General features: G+C 46.2%; 3 protein-coding genes, 10 non-coding genes and 1 pseudogene across 15 annotated transcripts; 1 reads left to right on the forward strand and 13 right to left on the reverse strand.

Moving 5' to 3' along the window:
- Positions 1-2,556: 2,556 nt before the first annotated feature.
- Positions 2,557-7,252, reverse strand: LOC123143156 (F-box/kelch-repeat protein SKIP4). Of its 3 annotated transcripts, none has more exons than XM_044562002.1 (3): positions 7,124-7,252; positions 3,471-3,965; positions 2,557-3,365 (listed from the first exon to the last, which is right to left on the reverse strand). In XM_044562002.1, the coding sequence occupies exons 2-3, from the start codon at positions 3,962-3,964 to the stop codon at positions 2,768-2,770; spliced, it is 1,092 nt and encodes a 363-aa protein (XP_044417937.1). In that variant the 5' UTR covers position 3,965; positions 7,124-7,252; the 3' UTR covers positions 2,557-2,767. The 3 variants fall into 3 exon arrangements, with proteins under 3 accessions (XP_044417937.1, XP_044417935.1, XP_044417934.1); XM_044562000.1 differs by having other exon boundaries at positions 7,045-7,230; XM_044561999.1 differs by lacking the exon at positions 7,124-7,252 and having other exon boundaries at positions 3,471-6,963.
- LOC123146540 (small nucleolar RNA Z118/Z121/Z120) lies at positions 4,293-4,400 on the reverse strand. Its single transcript, XR_006472793.1, has one exon. It is a non-coding gene; the product is annotated as a small nucleolar RNA Z118/Z121/Z120 (small nucleolar RNA).
- LOC123146543 (small nucleolar RNA Z118/Z121/Z120) lies at positions 4,555-4,661 on the reverse strand. The gene has a single exon (XR_006472796.1). It is a non-coding gene; the product is annotated as a small nucleolar RNA Z118/Z121/Z120 (small nucleolar RNA).
- Positions 4,778-4,890, reverse strand: LOC123146547 (small nucleolar RNA Z118/Z121/Z120). The gene has a single exon (XR_006472798.1). It is a non-coding gene; the product is annotated as a small nucleolar RNA Z118/Z121/Z120 (small nucleolar RNA).
- LOC123146542 (small nucleolar RNA Z118/Z121/Z120) lies at positions 5,132-5,240 on the reverse strand. The gene has a single exon (XR_006472795.1). It is a non-coding gene; the product is annotated as a small nucleolar RNA Z118/Z121/Z120 (small nucleolar RNA).
- Positions 5,394-5,501, reverse strand: LOC123146538 (small nucleolar RNA Z118/Z121/Z120). Its single transcript, XR_006472791.1, has one exon. It is a non-coding gene; the product is annotated as a small nucleolar RNA Z118/Z121/Z120 (small nucleolar RNA).
- LOC123146541 (small nucleolar RNA Z118/Z121/Z120) lies at positions 5,613-5,720 on the reverse strand. The gene has a single exon (XR_006472794.1). It is a non-coding gene; the product is annotated as a small nucleolar RNA Z118/Z121/Z120 (small nucleolar RNA).
- LOC123146536 (small nucleolar RNA Z118/Z121/Z120) lies at positions 5,833-5,941 on the reverse strand. Its single transcript, XR_006472789.1, has one exon. It is a non-coding gene; the product is annotated as a small nucleolar RNA Z118/Z121/Z120 (small nucleolar RNA).
- Positions 6,056-6,163, reverse strand: LOC123146537 (small nucleolar RNA Z118/Z121/Z120). The gene has a single exon (XR_006472790.1). It is a non-coding gene; the product is annotated as a small nucleolar RNA Z118/Z121/Z120 (small nucleolar RNA).
- On the reverse strand, positions 6,315-6,421 carry LOC123146539 (small nucleolar RNA Z118/Z121/Z120). The gene has a single exon (XR_006472792.1). It is a non-coding gene; the product is annotated as a small nucleolar RNA Z118/Z121/Z120 (small nucleolar RNA).
- Positions 6,515-6,623, reverse strand: LOC123146535 (small nucleolar RNA Z118/Z121/Z120). The gene has a single exon (XR_006472788.1). It is a non-coding gene; the product is annotated as a small nucleolar RNA Z118/Z121/Z120 (small nucleolar RNA).
- Positions 6,705-6,798, reverse strand: LOC123146544 (uncharacterized; annotated as a pseudogene).
- A 298-nt stretch (positions 7,253-7,550) lies between the features above and the next one.
- On the forward strand, positions 7,551-10,905 carry LOC123143155 (RNA-binding NOB1-like protein). The gene is made up of 5 exons (XM_044561998.1): positions 7,551-8,011; positions 8,513-9,458; positions 9,578-9,746; positions 10,242-10,358; positions 10,552-10,905. The coding sequence occupies exons 1-5, from the start codon at positions 7,621-7,623 to the stop codon at positions 10,696-10,698; spliced, it is 1,770 nt and encodes a 589-aa protein (XP_044417933.1). The 5' UTR covers positions 7,551-7,620; the 3' UTR covers positions 10,699-10,905.
- Positions 10,906-11,245: 340 nt separating this feature from the next.
- LOC123140831 (transcription factor MYB8) lies at positions 11,246-13,370 on the reverse strand. Its single transcript, XM_044560104.1, has 3 exons — positions 13,130-13,370; positions 12,506-12,635; positions 11,246-12,279 (listed from the first exon to the last, which is right to left on the reverse strand). The coding sequence occupies exons 1-3, from the start codon at positions 13,263-13,265 to the stop codon at positions 11,595-11,597; spliced, it is 951 nt and encodes a 316-aa protein (XP_044416039.1). The 5' UTR covers positions 13,266-13,370; the 3' UTR covers positions 11,246-11,594.
- Between the last annotated feature and the right edge of the window lie 1,300 nt (positions 13,371-14,670).

Below are 14,670 nucleotides of genomic sequence, written 5' to 3' on the forward strand. Positions count from 1 at the left end.
TTTTGTTTTGAGGATCAAAGCGATCAACGTTGTCATACAACAAGCTTACAATCACAGAACATAATATCGCTAAGCTCAGGCAGGACAACCGCCAGAAAGAAGAAAACGCCTTGACTTGTTGCCATGGCAGCGAGCCTGTGTACCCACATGTTCTGATCCCTTCTCCCGCAACCAAACTGAATGGACCTGAACGAGCGTAGTGAAGCAAGAATATCAGCAATGATTGCAAACAGGCTAATTGGGTGTGTTCTGATCCAACGCCTTAACCAAGGATAGGCATTCCAGTTCCACCTGCACAACACCGTTAAAGTATTTCGAAAGCTGTTGTAGGCCCGCCAAAACTATCAAACCCTTCGCTTCTTCCACAAAAGATCAGGGACCGACGCGATGCCCCATCGAGAAGAAGGGTCAGCAACTGGCGTCCCTGGCCATTGCACCATCGGCACTCATTCCTGAGGTTGCATCAGACGCGGCGTCTGACTTCAATTTAACACTGCCGCCAGGTGGGAGATTCCAGCCTGCAGCGGCAAGCGGGCAAGTGGACAAGCGACGATCCCCAAATAGATTACTGCAGCAGCTACTTTTCTCGTTTTTCGTTCGTCCCCCGGGCATTGCTGATTTCCTCCGTATACCTGACCAAGAACGACACTGAACTCGAGATTGATTCGTTGCCATCGCTGTGTACTATGTTGTCTCGAAGAAACCATGCCCTCCATATGAGGAGCAGAATTTTTGCAATCGTTTCTTCATCACAACTGCTGAGGAGCACTTGCAACCAATCACTCCCAGTGTGCCAAAAGGCCTTCTCTTTCGGAATGTTCCAGTGCACTCACATAGCTTGTCGGAGGGCCTTGCTTTTTGTACATGAGACCACCGCATGGTACTCATTTTCTTCAGCACTTTCACAAATGTCACAAATATGAATTGTGGTTCATTTTTCTTTGTTGCATTGTTGTATAGATGAATTTGTGTTATATGATTGAAGTGCATGGATTTGCATGAATTTGAGGGTTTTGACCTGAGGAGTGTGGTTATTCGGTAAGCCTTTTGAGGGGTCGTCCTACACTGTCCAGAGTTGTGCGCGGGCGCGTCTGTGGATGTTTAGGGGGCGGATTTATGTAGTCCGGTTGTAGATGCTCTTACAAACAGGGTTGGGTAGCACATATATTTTATTTCTGTACCGCGATGGAAATCAAGCAATACTAGTAAGTTTTTCTTTACATACAATTTTTTAATAGTATACAATAGGATATTCTCCTACTTCCCCATAAAAAACAAGAGTTTTATTTCTCTGTTGTTCCAATTCGCAATCGTTGATTTGTCCTTGTTTATTGCAATAGTATTTACTTTTGGGTTGCTTAAACCATAGATGGGCACCACAAAGCGTCAACAGTTCTTCAACAATTGCATAACCTGCTGTCGAAACAAATGTCACAAGGGGTGGAAATAAATGGCCACAACAACTGTCATGTTAAGTTTGGTGAAAAAAATGATGTCTGGGCCACACATCATGTTCATTTGCGGTCCTTCTATAAAATGTTCATTTGCGGTCCTTCTATAAATAACTACTATCTTACTTGTGCAGCAGAATAACATTTAGTTGCTAGAGGGAGAAACCATGACCAAGTGGGTGAGGAAGGCAACAATGATGAGTATGATGAGTGTCACCGGTCAATTCCCCATGTAATGAGATGCATTCGGAATTTGATTGGAACTCTGATGAGCATGATGAGTGGTACGATTGGAACTTAGGGCTAGTTCTTTTGAGCTATGCTGTGGAAATAAACTCTAGATAAGCTCCTGTGGAAATAAGATCCAGATAATAAGCTAGCCAGTTCTTTTCAATGCCTGTTTTTTCAGCTTATTTGTTGTATGGCCAGTAAAAGGTCTGTAATGCCCTTGGACTATATGGTTCCTGATTAAATGATATCGTGTTATTTTTATCATTTTGCTGCTCGAATGAACATAAATTCGACTTCAAAACACCACAATATGTTACAATCAAACATAATAAAGATCATTGAAGATAATATGCTTGCAACAACGCAAAAGTCAAGTTCATCATTGAAGATAATATGTCTCGCCGGACTGGGTCGCTCCTGGAGTGGGGCGCCGACGACACGAGCTGCTGCAGGCCACCGGGGAAGGTAGGGGTCGTGCCCGAGGTTGTAGAAGCGACGAAAGATGGGCTCCTACCCTCCGGTCATGCCGCCGAAGCTAGCCGCGACGCCGAGCAGATGAGCCGGGGACCGGTGGCGGCGGCAACAGGAACCCTAGCCTGTGCGGGAGCGAGTCGGTGGATCAGGGCGGTTTTTTTTTTCCTTCACAAAAGAAATGGCCCTTACTTGCGTCAGGAATGTTGGAAGAATGTACTCCTACCTCTCTATCCTCTTTGCTTTTGCGACTTGGAGGTGCCGTCAACTGTTGCAACTTTCAGCATTACTCTCTTGTGGGGCAAAAAAGAAAATCCAAATCAGCCACTGAATGTTGTTGATACTGATTCGGTTTTCAACAATGGGATAGGGCGAAAACTGTTGACATAATGTGAACAGGACAGAGCAAAAACCTGTTACGATCAGAATTTATTCATATTCAACAAATACAAACATACAACTCAACTTTTCTTCCCGCATGTTTACAGTCAAAAGTCAATCAATGTACAGCCATCCCACCAAAATACAGAAGTCGATATACAGCCACAAGAAAAAGACCAAACGTCCACTGTTATTTCAGTTCACGGCACAGGCAACCCAGCGAATGGCCGTCTTCAGATGGTGATGACACTGCACTTCTCCGGCGAGAAGTCGTGCTCCATCAGCGGCCCGGTTGACGAGGAGACCAGGAACCCGTCCACCCTGGCCGCCATGTCCATGTCGATGGTCACCGTGCTCAGCCCCTTGCCGATCACATAGATCTTCCTGCCGATGGCCACAAGCTCGCAGGGCGGGCGCGTGAGCTTGTCCGACAGCCTGCCGACCATTACCCACTCCTTGGTCTCGTTCAGCCACATCATCAGCTTCGTGCCGAGGGACTGGTCGAGCATGTAGAGCGTCCCATCAACGACGACCGTCGGCCCAGACCAGCACAGGGCAATCTCATTCTCCTTGCCCCTCCAGGACTGGTCGACCGGGTCATATATTCCCGCAAAGTACATCCTGTTCCAGGACGCCTTATGGATGGTCACCAGCTCATCATCCAACGCCACGAATTTGACAATGTCAGGAGTGAGCATCGGGTTCTTGTGCGAGAACCAGGAGTCTGTGGCTTTGTCATAGATGTCCCAAGAATTAGGTGACTTGTCGGTCAGTCCGAGTCCTCCAGTAACATAAATCTTGTCGTTCAGAGCTGCAGATACAAAGAAGCACCTGAACTCAAAGCAGCAAAGTGTGAGTGAGCTGCCCAATTAACCAAGATACTAGGCTACATACATAACGGAGAAAACAAACAGAGAACAGTGGCTGAAGGAGTACCTAGCAGTAGGCATTGGTGCTGCTTTGCTCCAGTGATTTGAAGCAGCATCGTAACAATACACTTCATCAGTAGCATCCTTTAGCCAACTACAACCACCCATGAGAAATAACCTCCTGTCCAAGGTCTCTATGGAAACGCCTTCCCGCCCTGAGCATGGAGGTTCCATGACTTGGATGACTTTCAAGCACCGGGTCATAGGGTCAGGAACAAGAACATAGCATTTGAAGCCTGTACCCCTACAGATCACATATATCCAGGACTCATCCAAGTTGTTCCTCATGCGGTAAGAGTGCCACTCTTCACTACATAACAATGCCTTCCATCCCCTCGAGACACATCTGAGAGCATTGTGATACTGCCGAGGAACCCTTGCCAGGCAAAGAAGAGCGATTTCATCTGGAAGACCATGTAGAAGGGGAGTCTGGAGCTCAGCAGAATCCATCCTCCTACAGAAGAGCTTCTGGTAATCACTACTTTGAAGGTGATGGTTCATCCTAGTAACACAGAATAAAGTAGGTGAGAAAGGGACAGCTGTTCGAATTGAAGCCATAAAACATAACCTTATGTAGAGAAAATCATTCAAGTCAAATTTGATATCTGAAATTGCAAAAGCAAATGTGCCTAAAACCCATTTGGTGGAATTCAACTCAATCAAGGAACACAGAAATCAAGAGGTGGTGCGCTTGTCCAGAAACACACAATTTTCTGATGGCACTACTAACATAAAGAGGAACAGCCAACAAGTATTTATGATAATATAGTGATACTGACAAACCTTGTTATCAAAACTATTATAATCATTGTTTCATTCTTAATAGGCACATTTGCTCAGAAAATTTGATCAGTTTAGGATTTATAATCAGGTAGGGTAACTTCTTAAAGAGCCACCTTTCTCAGATACCGTCCTTGTGATCTCATCACAGCAAACAAGCAGAAATGAAAGGAAACTAAAAGGAATTATCTGTTAACTTCTGTAATAGTGATTCTTAAATGGGTGGACAGCACAACACTAAAACGGTGAATACAATGGATCCCTTGTTTTTCAAGTAACAAAATATTACTTTCAATAATTGTTTATGCACATCGTTGCTCAGAAAATTTGATCAGTTTTGGAGGTATAATCAAGGAAAGAGGACTTTATAAAGTACACCTTTCTCAGATACCGTCCTTTGATCTCATCACAGCAAATTAGCACAGAAACTAGGAAACAAACCAGGTACCCTAATGGCACTACTAACAAGCAGAATATATTGCTCTTTAAGCTGACACATGTGCAAATGACAAAAGGCTGTTGTGGTCTGAACTCCATTTGCTCAGAAATTTGATCAGTTCAGAATGTACAATCAATGAAGGAGCACTTTTTAGGAGACACCTTTCTCAGATACCGTCCTTGTGATCAGTTTTATATTACAGCAAACAAGCAAAAAAGAAATATATTAGTTCTTCTATAATTCAATTACAGCACTTTGCTCTGAATATTTTATCAGTTTAGGATGCTTAATCACTCATTAAAGAGCCAAAAAATTGTAAGGATGACAAAGCAAACACGAAATGGGGGCAAGGTGAGCTATTATTAATATGTGAAACATCAAAAAATCATGTAATTCTGGTCAAAATGCAAGAAGAGCATGTGGATTGCCATTGAATTCAGGTTTGCGCATGTTCGCTCAGAACATATGATCAGTTTAGGATGGGTAATCAACGAAGGGGGACTTTTTCAAGAGCCACCCTTACTCAGATACCGTCCTTGTGATTCGTCACAGCAAACAAATAAGCAAACGAAGGTTACACAACCCATGAACATAGCAAACTACATGGATTTACATTTCAAGCAGGAAAAGATGCGCTTCAAAAGAAGAAAAGGTATTGTAAAGTGACACACTTTAGTCATTGTGGATCACTCTTCGATTCATGTTTTCAGATGCTTGCTCAGAATATATGATCAGTTTAGGATGCGTAATCAAGGAAGGTGGCCTTTTTCAAGAGCCAACTTACTCAGATACCGTCCTTGCAATTCATCATAGCAAACATGCAAGCACACAATAGTCTATGAAAACTAGTCATACTCCTGCTACCAGTAAACCGAGCAAAGTACATGGTTTACATTTCCATGCAAGAGAACAAAAAGAAACATGGAAGGGTGTTTGCTCAGAAATTAAGATCAGTTTAGGGTGTATAATCAAGGAAGGTGGCCTTTTGCAAGAGCCAACTTACTCAGATACCGTCCTTGCGATTCATCATAGCAAACATGCAAGCACACAATAGCTATGAACACTAGCCACCCTCATGCTACCAGTGAACCCGGCAAAGCACATGGTTTACATTTCAAATGCAAGAGAACAAAAAGGTATCATGGAAGTGTGTTTGCTCAGAAATTAAGATCAGTTTAGGGTGTATAATCAAGGAAGGAGGGCCTTTTTCAAGAGCCACCTTACTCAGATACCGTCCTTGTGATTCATCACAGCAAACATGCAAGGAGCACACAATAGCTATGAAAACTAGTCATACTCATGCTACCAGTGAACCCAGCAAAGTACATGGTTTACATTACAATGCAAGAAAACAAAAAAGAAACATGGAAGGTTGTTTGCTCAGAAATTTAGATCAGTTTAGGATGTATAATCAAGGAAGGAGAGCCTTTTCAACAGCCACCTTACTCAGATACCGTCCTTGTGGTTCATCACAGCAAAAAAAAAAAAAAAGCTAGTCACACTTATGCAACCCCCCATGAACCCAGGGAACTAGATGGTTTACATTTCAAACAAGAAAGGTAGCACGACAAAAGAAACAAAAGACGTTGTAAAGCAACCCACTGAATCCAATGTTGAATTCAGATTTGAATATGTTTGCTCAGATTATATGATCAGTTTAGGGTGAATATCAAGGAAGGAGGCCTTTTTCAAGAGCCAGCTTACTCAGATACCGTCCTTGTTATTCTTCACAGCAAACAATTAAGTTGACACAAGATGTCATCTAAGCATATGTTTAACATTTCAATGCAAAAGAAGAGAAACAAAACGCAGTGATGGGAACCATGGGAGTGCGTTTGCTCAGAATTTATGATCAGTTTAGGGTGTGTAATCAAGGAAGGTGGCCCTTTTTCAAGAGCCACCTTGCTCAGATACCGTCCTTTTGATTCATCACAGCAAACAAATCAAGCCAACACAAGATGATACAAGCGGAGTGTATGCTACACATTTCAATGCATGCGAACAAAGAAACAGTGAAGCGTGCGCTTGCTCAGATATTAGTCTCAGATTGGGTATAATCACGCGGCGGGCAGGCCCGTCGCTCATATACCGTCCTAGGGAGTCATCACGGCAGGCAAAACAATCGACGGGCAGATGAACTAGGTCCAACCCAGTAATGCATAGCGATCACTGCTAAGTAGTACTACTTCACATCAGCCACGCCCAGATCGGGCGAACGGCGTCTGACGCACGAACGAACAAACCCTGTGAGCGATGCACAGTACCGCGCGATCTAATCCAATCCACGGACGAACCCTAAGCAAAGCACACTGGTAGGCGGACAAAGACTGGACTAGCGTCGGAGGGGGGGGACCAATCGCACCTTGTGAAGGTGCGTGCCCATCGGATCTGAGGGGACTCGGGGTGGGGGAGCGAGGAGAGGGAGGGGTCGGGGGCACTACCGGCGGCGAGAGGTGCGGGGAGGCAGGGAGCACCTAGATCTGGCCGGGCGGGGATCCGCCCGGGGGGCGGAGTGGGGGGTGGCGGGCGGGCGGGCTGGGCTAGGGTTTGGTGGCGGCCATGGATGCGGAGAGGGGGGGAATGGCTGCGTCTACCCGCCGTTATATCGTGGCGGAGATGGATATTATCCGTACAGGCCCCTCATTTTCCAACTATTCGCACACTCTCAGCTGATCTGCGCCACTCAGGGCTGAAAGTTGGATTAAATGTTCTTGTGGGGGCTTGAGCATAAAACTGGCAGCATAATCGTGCCATGGCAGGCCGGGCCTTGCCAGGCAAATGATGGGCCGTGCCAACCCGGCCTGTTTGGCCAGCTCTTAATTTAGCGACAAAATAGAAGGGGGCAAAGAGAAAATCGGAGCCCAAAACCCTAGCGCGCCGCCACCCCCGCCGCCAGAGCAGCAGCAGCAGAGCAACCCCCTCCCCTCCCTCCTCGGCGATGGAAGAAGCGTGGCCGGCCCTCGGCCCGGCGGCCGGCGACGCGGCCTTCCCGCCCCCGCCACCTCCCGGCGCTCCTGCCGGCGGCGGGGCCCCCGTGGCGTGGGGCGCGGCCGCGACGGCGAGGCGGGAGGCGGTGGCCAAGGAGTCGCCCGCGCAGGCGGTGAGCCGGATCGTGTCCAGCTGCGCCAACTCGAGCGGCCTGGCCGTGGCCGTCGTCGACGCCAACGCCGTCATCTCGGGCGGCGCCGCGCTGGCCTCCACCGCGGGGCGGCTGGTCACCGTGCCCGAGGTGCTCGAGGAGGTGCGCGACGCCGCCGCGCGCCGCAGGCTCGCGCTCCTGCCCACCCCCGTCGAGACCGTCGAGCCCGCGCCCGAGTTCGTCAAGCGAGGTCGAATGCTTAGCCAGCCACTGCAACCATTTTTCTGTTGTTGCTAGAATAGAGCTGAAACTCTGCAGTACGTGAACTAACGTTAATTTGCTCATCGATTTGTTTAGCTTGTTATAGGCACGGGATGATGATTTGCATAAGTGGCTTAGTTTTTATTTGTTTTCGTGATCATTGAACGTGTCATTCAGAGCAGAAATTAGACCTGGAGTAGTATTCATTCAGTTTGCTATTATTTGGGATTGGGCATGCGTATGGAACAGGGTGCTGGGTGTCAAGCTATCTGTGGATCTTTTGGGCAAAAAGTTGGCATTACTGCCTGCTTGATTAGAAGCAGTTATTATTGTTTGTTTTTCCTATACTGCAACATGTTGACATTTGGTGGTCTCATATCCTACAAGTTACTTCAGCAGAATAGAATTAGAATTTCTCTGTCAATTTACTCTGATCTAAGAATGACATACTTATAGGCGAGACTAACTTTTATATCATCATTGCTTGCAGTTGTCAAGTTTGCCAGGGAAACAGGAGATCTCCAGACACTCTCAGATGTTGATATGAAGATTATCGCTCTAGCTTACATGTTGGAGGCTGAGGTCCACGGTACCAGCCATCTGCGGGAGCACCCACCTCCATTGCATGTGGTCAGTGTCAGGACATTGCAAGAGGCTCCGCTGCCAGGCTGGGGTTCTAATGTGCCCAACCTAGAAGAGTGGGAAGCATTGGATAAGATGTCCGAGGCAGGCGGGAATCTTAATTCTCGGATACTCCCACTGAAGGACCTTGAGAACCAAGAAATCCCTACAAGTGATACCAACAGTATTTCTGAGACACAAGGGGGTGAAGAGTTTCAGCCTTCAAAGAAAGATGCATGTATTCCTTGGGAAGATGATGAGAACAATGAAGGTTGGTTGCCTGCTGTTGGCCGCACCACGCACAGAAAATATTTGCGGAGGAAAGCGAGGCGAGATGCCCTCAAGGCATCTGGAGAAAGTTTTGATACAAGTTCTGTTGCTCCATCAGTCGATGAAGATAATGACTTGTCTGAAAATGGATTGGATTCAGTGGATGGCCCTTCTGCTGTTCCAGAGAAAACAAGGTCAAATACTGACAACTTGGAATCTCTGGAAGGGAATGAACCAAAAATTGCTGGAGATCAACTATCTAATGGGGAGAATGGGGTAGGCGATGCTGATACTGTTGAGGGCATAATTGATACTGATTCATGCACTGAACAGTTGGATAATTTAGATATAAAAAGCGAGACCGAGGAAGGTGTCAGTGCATCTTTTGTAGATGATGAGAGCAGTGAGCAGAGTTGGGCCCTGAGGTCCTTATCTGAATCTACTGTAGCGTGTGTTACTAGTGACTATGCCATGCAAAACGTTATCCTCCAGATTGGTCTCCGTCTCTTGGCACCAGGTGGCATGCAAATACGTCAGTTGCATAGGTATGTGAATTTGACATTTTCGGACCACTTTTACTTCTCTGCATCCATTTAAATTTGTACCTTATTTATAGAAGCTTGCTCACTCTTATCTGTCTCATGTGTTGGTGCTGATTGGCCAGGTGGGTTCTGAGGTGTCATGCTTGCTACAAGGTGACACAAGAGATTGGAAAAATATTCTGTCCAAAGTGTGGCAATGGTGGCACCTTGCGAAAGGTTTCAGTAACAGTTGGTGAAAATGGGATTACTATGGCTTCACGACGCCCGCGTGTTACTCTCCGAGGCACAAAAGTGAGTAGTCAACTTCACTTAATGCTCGCTCTTTTTCTATTCCCTAGACCTTTTGTTCTGTCACTTCTGCTGTCATCAAGTGTGTCAACTCTCGTTAATTGTTCCCTGTATATTCCACTGTTCTCCAAGAAATTAAAAAAATCGCACATGTGGGATAAGTTTATCGTAGAACATCTGCATATTTCTTTCCATGACGTTCACTGAAGAATTGTGGTCTTTAGAATCAATGGTGATGAATGCCCAGAACTCTGTTAGGAGCTTTTCAACAGTTCCATATGCATGCCTTGATATTTATTAGAGACATTCTATCTCTCTTTGGTGAAGGAGACTGTAAATGTCTTTCAGTGTGATGGGTTTCCATGTGTGCGTTCATGTTCATTTTATCTCTTTGTCTGGATACGCTGGTAAAAACTTTTCCATGCGCCTAACCTTTGCTTGTTTGATTCATGTAGTGACGTCGATGATGTTGTTTCTAATTGCCTATTTGCTTTGCAGTTTTCCCTCCCGATGCCCCAAGGTGGAAGAGATGCCGTCATTAAGAACCCCATTTTACGCGAAGACCAACTTCCCCAGAAGGTTCTGCATCCTAAATCGAAGAAGTCAAGCAAGCTGGTCAGTGCCCCTGCTATTTTTACACCATCGTGTTAACAAGGATACATAGTTTTGAGATGTTAATTTTGTAAACTCCCATAACTTAGTTTATACTCTCATGGTGTCTTGGTTACCTCTTTTACAGTCACAAATTATTTCAGTTGTTAGTTCTTATTAGAGGAATAACTGTGGTAACCATTACTATTTGCTACAGGGGGATGATTTCTTGGGCGCTGAGGACATATTTACGCACAGCGGCGAGAAGAAAGTGGAACTGAAACCTCCAGTAAGGAAGGCGCTCGCAATGTTCAGCGGGAAACGGAATCCAAACGACAACCACTTTTCTCGCAAGAAGAACTAAGTCACCTGTTTGCCCTTTTGTTACCTCTGTCATCCATGGCATTGTAGTCTCGCACTATGTAATGAAAAAACCAGAGTACTATCTATATACCTCTCTTCTTTGGTAAGAATGTCTACTAGATTTAAGCATGTAAGGTTGCACACTTCCGCAACATCTATGTAAGGTTTACTACTTCAGAAAGGACATCTACGTAATGTTGGTGATTTATTATTGCTCTTCTGTATCAACTCCACTGAGAGTCATCCAAATTCTTTGAATGCAAGATCTCTTTGAGTTGGAGCAGCAATATTTTTTGCCAAACTTTTAGCGACGGCTGAAAGATTCAAATTAATTTGGAAGGATTTTTGGAGTAGGGATTCTTCTAGGTGGGTGTTTGATTTGCAGGACCGTGATATGATAAGACTATTCAGGTGGTTTCTTTGTGCTAACTGTATTCCGTAGAAAATTTCCATTGACCTTGAGCTCTTCTAAAGATTTTTTCAGTCTCGTAATTAAGATAGCAAGACATTACAACCATACATTTTCTCCACTCACATGGATAGGTAAGTGTAGTTCAACATCATAACTTGTTATTCGAGTACTCCCGGAACAAATGTTTGCTAAGTTTTACCAAATCTATTACAATTAAGCTCACATTTGCACTTTACACAATACAAATCGATACGCCTTTTTTATTGCGGGGAAAACGACAATGAAAGAATTATGTCCAACCTAAGGAGGAACTCCCTCTAATTAACATGATCACATTTAAACTTTTCCTTACAGAAGAAGAATCAAATTAATCAAGCGGTATACCCACCTCTTTCCATTTTTCATACACAGCATGAACACAGAACAAATTTTGTTTATCACACATGCACAGGGGTCACGGCATCATCAGAATTTAGCTCTGAGCTTCAGAAGAGCAAATCGTCGTTCGTCGTGGTGAACCCGCCGTAGATGTCGCCCATGTTGAGCAGGTCGAAGTAGCCGCCTCCGGCGACCATGCCGCCGGCGCCGGCGTGAGCGCCCACGGCGGCGGTGGAGCCATGTTGGTGGTGGTGGTGGTGGTGGTGTTCCTGCTGGTGCGGGTGCTGCAGCGCGGCGTAGCTGCTGCCGCTCATCTGGTCCCCGACGAACGCGCCGTGCGACGGCGTCACGTTGCCGGAGCTGGCCGTGGAGGCGGGCCAGTGCGCGGACATGGAGTAGCTCTCCGGCCCGGGCGCCGCCGTAGCCGCCGCGGTCGGCATCCAGTCGGCGAAGACGTAGTTCTTGGCCTGCTGCTGGTGGTGGTGCTGGTGCTCGTGCTGGTCGACGAACGGCTCGGCGGCCGAGATGGCGCCGCTGCTGCTGATGTTGGCGTCGTGGTCGTGGGTCGACGTCGCCGTGCTGCCGCCCCCGCCCCCGCCGCCGCCGCTGGTCATGATGAGCTCCGTGGTGGCGCTCATGGAGGTGAGCAGCTCCGGCGAGGCGTTCTTGCTGGCCGGGTTGGAGCTGGAGTTGGAGCCCAGCTGCATCACCCGCTTCTTCAGGTACGAGTTCCAGTAGTTCTTCACCTCGTTGTCCGTCCTCCCAGGCAGATGCATCGCGATCTGCGACCACCTGACCAAAGATGAAAGGAAATCTCAGATCATCATCCATCGCCATGAAAAACAAAAGTGTGAAAGGTCGTGTCTTTCTCGAGCTTTTCTCGCCACGAAACACGCCGTTTTTGAAGGGGGCTTCGACTTCAAAATTTAGTTGAATTTCGTTTGTATCTTCAGCATTTGGCTCTCATATTTTTGTTAAGTTTAGGTGGTGGGAGTTGAGGTGTGTGAGGATCCCTTACTTGTTGCCCAGCTTGGCTTGTAGGTTGATGACGACGTCCTCCTCCTCTTGCGAGAACATCCCGCGCTTCAATCCGGGCCGCAGGTAGTTGATCCAACGCAGCCGGCAGCTCTTGCCATTCCTCTGCAGACCTTTGAGTCACCAAACAAAACACAGAGCACAACAAATTCAGGCATAATTCAGGTAGAAGGAAGTGATTAACAGATAGCAATTACTAGCTCAAATTGCCACCTCACATTTGTGCTAGAAGTTTGACTGATATGGGAACTATGTTCAAGCCTGGATCATGTGAAGGTCAAACAGATTTCTAGGCAATTAGCTCTTTATAGGTGCATTGTTGCTAAATAGCAGAGTATATGGGATTTTTTTTAAATATGTCAAGACTAGAACTAGATCATGGATGTAATGTTCCAATCAGAACTCTAAGCTAAATACAAACAAAACCATTAGGAACGATGCAAGCTCATCAAATTATTGCTAATGCTACTAGACACTAGTAGTAGAATATAATTCACAATCAGCCATAAGCTGTTCTGCAAGCATTGGCATGCAGAAATCTCCATACATGAAAAGGGAAAGAAGTGGCAACAAACCATTCCTACATCCATTCAGAGAGAGAGCTCACCAGCCTTTGCAGGGACAGCACTCCAGCAGCCGAGCCCATGCTTGAGGATGTAGTCCCTCAGCCTCTGGTCCTCCTCAGGAGACCACAGCCCCTTCCTGTAGTTCATCTTGGGCTTGTCGCAGGACCGGCACCCCATCGCCCGCCTTTGCCCCTCTTCTTCCTCTGATATACCCCTTAAACTCCCTGCCCCTGCTCTTCTGCCTCCAAAGAGAAGATGAGCTGTTGCAGCAGCAGAGGTAGTGGCAGCACTAGACTTTCTTCCCCCCAGGCTCCATGTGCACCCTGTGATTTAAAGGGCTGCTGCATTTCGCTCCCCGGTTTAGTTTAATCCTGTGGAATTGAGTTGGTAATGGCTGCACATGGTTCAGATCATGAGCTTGGGGGCTTGGTCAGAGGATGTCTACCTCCTTCCTCAGAGATTCTCGGGGGTTATTCACTCGGTTTTGGCCTCGGGCTAATGATTGTGTGGATGGAAGGATGCTCGCTGGCACTCGGAACACATTTTGTTCTCGAGTCAGTAACTGGGATGTTTCTCTAATCGGCAATTATTTATATGATAGGTCACTTGGATCATCAACAGTTTGTTTATTTTCTTCTGAGTTTTACTGAACTTAAAATTCAGAGCCCATTCTGAGATAAACGCGAGCGCTGATAATCCGAGAATGTGCCGCCCTCTTCGGATGATCAGATTTGTGTAGTAAGAAAAAACTGTTATCCAATAATCGGCGCGATGAAGGTCAGACTTGTGCACCAATGATACCGGTGGAGCATTGACATGAGCTGTTCTTGCAATGAAACGGGCTCTTGGATTAATCATCAATGACAAGGCCTCTTCCAAATGTCAATCATTAGGAAGGCCAGGAATGGAGAACCAGGGACACAAGAAGGGACACAACAGTTAGGATCCAGAAGGATTTGCACTGCAAGTATCAAGAAGAGATAAAATGCATTCATAAACAAGGACCTTTCTGACACAGGTTAGCCATGATGAGAAACTTGGATGCCAACCATAATTTCTTCTTTCACATTCACCAAGTGTTGGAACAAACTGAGCTGGCAGAATGGCACCACTGGTAATTAATATTCATCGAGGCGAATCGACCTGCCTGTTTCGTGTGCTCATTTACGAAGAGTACAAGTGTGCACCAGCTGTCTGTCGGTGAATGGTACTCCATATGGCATATGGTTAGTAGGACTGAGATTATATGCTAAGCTGCAGAGAAGCTACCTGCTTCAGTTTGGCAGCTCACATCACCATGCATGTCTCAAGACTTTGTCCTTTGTGCACACCAGTTGTTTTCAGGAAATCTTAGTGTGTGTTTGGGTGTGGGTGTGAGTCTAACCTCCTTTTTCTTTATCTCTGCTCTAGCTCCTCACCCATGAAAAACAAAGACCTTGTATATAGTGACAGATGAACAGCAGAAAGACAAGTTTTGGCTCATGCACAACAACCTAAAGTCTTCACTCAAGTTTGGAAGTTGTCAATGTACTTCTGCCTCTTATCATTCTCTGCATGAATCCACAAAGGTTTCTGTTTTGCA

The sequence above is a fragment of the Triticum aestivum genome, chromosome 6D (genome assembly GCF_018294505.1).
Source record: "Triticum aestivum cultivar Chinese Spring chromosome 6D, IWGSC CS RefSeq v2.1, whole genome shotgun sequence".
NCBI classification, from domain to species: Eukaryota; Viridiplantae; Streptophyta; class Magnoliopsida; order Poales; family Poaceae; genus Triticum; species Triticum aestivum.